At 50.9% G+C, this 2,668-nt stretch overlaps 1 protein-coding gene across 1 annotated transcript; it reads right to left on the bottom strand.

The window, feature by feature from the left end:
• Positions 1-1,692: 1,692 nt before the first annotated feature.
• H257_19367 (hypothetical protein) lies at positions 1,693-2,472 on the bottom strand (the record flags this gene model as incomplete). Its single annotated transcript, XM_009848513.1, has 1 exon — positions 1,693-2,472. One exon carries the CDS (start codon positions 2,470-2,472, stop codon positions 1,693-1,695), a length of 780 nt encoding a protein of 259 aa, XP_009846815.1.
• Between the last annotated feature and the right edge of the window lie 196 nt (positions 2,473-2,668).

Below are 2,668 nucleotides of genomic sequence, written 5' to 3'. Positions count from 1 at the left end.
CTGCTGCATCAGGCGGCGAGCAGCCGCTCACTTCTCGGCACGCTCAGCGGCGCAACGGCCTTGCTCCTCGTCGGAGACGGGGGCCACGCGCTTGGAGTGGATGTTCGTAGAACAGTTCCAACCCCGTTCAAGGGCTTGGATGGCAGCAGAAACTTGACGCATCATGTTGGATCGAAGATCGACTTTCAGAACAGACACGTATTTATTTTGATGTGCTTTTGGCGTTTCACCATTCTGGAGCCAAGTCAACAAACAATAATACGTAATTTACGAACAGGTATGCGCCGCGACCGAATCGTCTACTGATAGTATCCTGTTACTAAATATATATAAAAAATACTTCGTACTAGTAGTACTAGCAGTAAGTACGACATATGGTCAAACCACGTGGATATCACTATATCACTTTGCTTGAGTATACATGCGTCGTGACACACAAGGTGGATTGTCCAACGTGACGCACACTCTTGACTCACAGGAGTTGTCTCACAGGTAACCAAGTCCACATGAAGGTGAGTCGAGCTCCGTTGTTCGATGCGAACGCCGATGTTGTCATGCATGTTGGATTGGATTATAGGGCTGCAACTACCAGCTGTCGAGTGACAGGGTTACTGTATCGGAACTCGCGCAGTCTCCTTTAGATGACTCGTTGAAATCGAATGTAAATGGATTGATCTGAGGTTCAAAGTGCACTGACACACTAAACGCCATTTCCAACTTACAGTTAAACCCCACAATATGCACAAGTACAGGGGTATTGGTCAAATGATGGGTTTGCTACTACCCTTGTTCCTAAATCGAATCGCATTTTTATCCAGATTTTTGTTCTCCACAACAAAGGAAGGACGTCTTCTCATCGGAAGCTGCTATTTCCAAATTGATCACGGGGTAAATGGTTGCGGACGCGGTGTCTCTGAAATATCCCCCCTTCATATGGGGCACACCTCTTCCCCCGATAAGTACGCACACTCTCGGCTGGATACGAACTGGACATTGTTGGCGTTTGACCAAATTCTGGCCAGGAGAGCGTCGCTGCACGGGAAACACAACAAAGATATTTGACAATCCAACCCCCAATCATAATCTAGACTAGTAATATTAGCTTTATAAACCACTACTACAGCAAGATGTCGTCTGACAATAAAGGGATGCGCCGCGCAATCCATGCGCCGCACACATCACACCCAGCAACGCTTGGCAGTGCCGATACCCTGCTGCCGCAAGAGAGGTACCGTATAGGAACAAGGGTAGCAAACCCATCATTTGCCTGTTAATACATGCTGTGGAGTCCAAGTTGGAAATGGCGTTTAGTATGTCAGTGTACTTTGAACGTGAGATATGTACGATCAATCCATTTACATTCGTTTTCAACGAGACATCTCAAGTCGACTGCGCAATTTCAATTTACATGTCAGTGCGGCAATGCAACGTCAAAGCGTCACTGTTTTGTCTCCCGCTTCTTCTCGGCTTTCGGCCACGGGACCTTCGTCAAGGCAGCAAATATACACACTGTTATTAGTGAGGTTAAACACGCCACGATGCTCCTACTGACTACCATTCACTAAAGTACTCAGTACCTCCACTAAGGTATCGGAACTTTTGACACGCCACACACACAGAGTGTGTGTGTTTGCAATGGGTCAAACTAACGCGCGACCCTATAGCTCTGCACGCTGCAGAACACTTCCCCTCTTACGGGAAGTCAAGTGTCTTGATGAGGGCGGCCACGGCAGGGTCCTTCTTGTTCGCCGCCGCCCACTTGCGAAATACAACTGGAATGTCGTCCAGCAAATTCGCTGCAGGTTCCCAAGACGATTCTTCATCGTCAAGTCCAAGCCACTTCACCAAAACTTGGTGTTGGCCATCCACACAGCGCGCTTCGTCCAGGCGCTCGACATGAAATCCGCCATCGCCAAACGCGATCTGCTCCTCGAGGTCTTCGGTCACCTCTCTACCACCTTCGTGGTACATCTTGAGTCGGCACGCATGATGGACCGTGACTTCATACGGTGGCACCAGCTGCTGAGTCTCCTTCACATGGTCTGTGATGACTCTGGTCACTTGGTAGGGTCCTCGCCAATGCAGAGCCAATTTTGTCGGACTGTTGACGACCGATCCGACGAGCACAAAATCGCCGACCGAAAAGCCCACAAACTTGACTTGGGACTTTCGGTCTCGGCGTCCGCGCGCTTGCTGACGCAACTTCTCGCTTCGCACCGCCACGTGGCGGTGCATTTCTTTTAGCGCCAATTGAAGGTCCGTCACATGTTTCTGACGGGCGGCGCCAAGCCAGTCCGCGACGTAAACTTCCTTGGACGTCGGGTGGACAAATCCTGCCAGCGGGGTCTTGGCTAGCAGGCCGGTAAACGCTGTCACAGGCGCAATTCCTCCCAGCCGGTCCGCCGGCTGATGGTTGAGTGCGCCTTGAACGAGGGGCAACACATGCGGCCATTCGTCGGCGTTCAGCTTCATTTCGCTGAGCAGCGCCTTCACTGCGCGCAGCACTAGTTGGTTGACTACTTCTACAGTCCCGTTCGCCCAAGGACTGTAGGCTGTCGTGATATGATGGTGGGCACCCACCAACTTCCGCTCCTTCTCGATTACTTCGTTCTTGAAGTGAGAACCGCCATCTGACACCCATGTGTCAACGCAGCCGAACGTGGTAAAC

Source organism: Aphanomyces astaci, assembly GCF_000520075.1.
Source record: "Aphanomyces astaci strain APO3 unplaced genomic scaffold supercont1.523, whole genome shotgun sequence".
Lineage (NCBI taxonomy): Eukaryota > Oomycota > Saprolegniomycetes > Saprolegniales > Verrucalvaceae > Aphanomyces > Aphanomyces astaci.
This window is presented reverse-complemented; position numbering and strand designations above follow the sequence as displayed.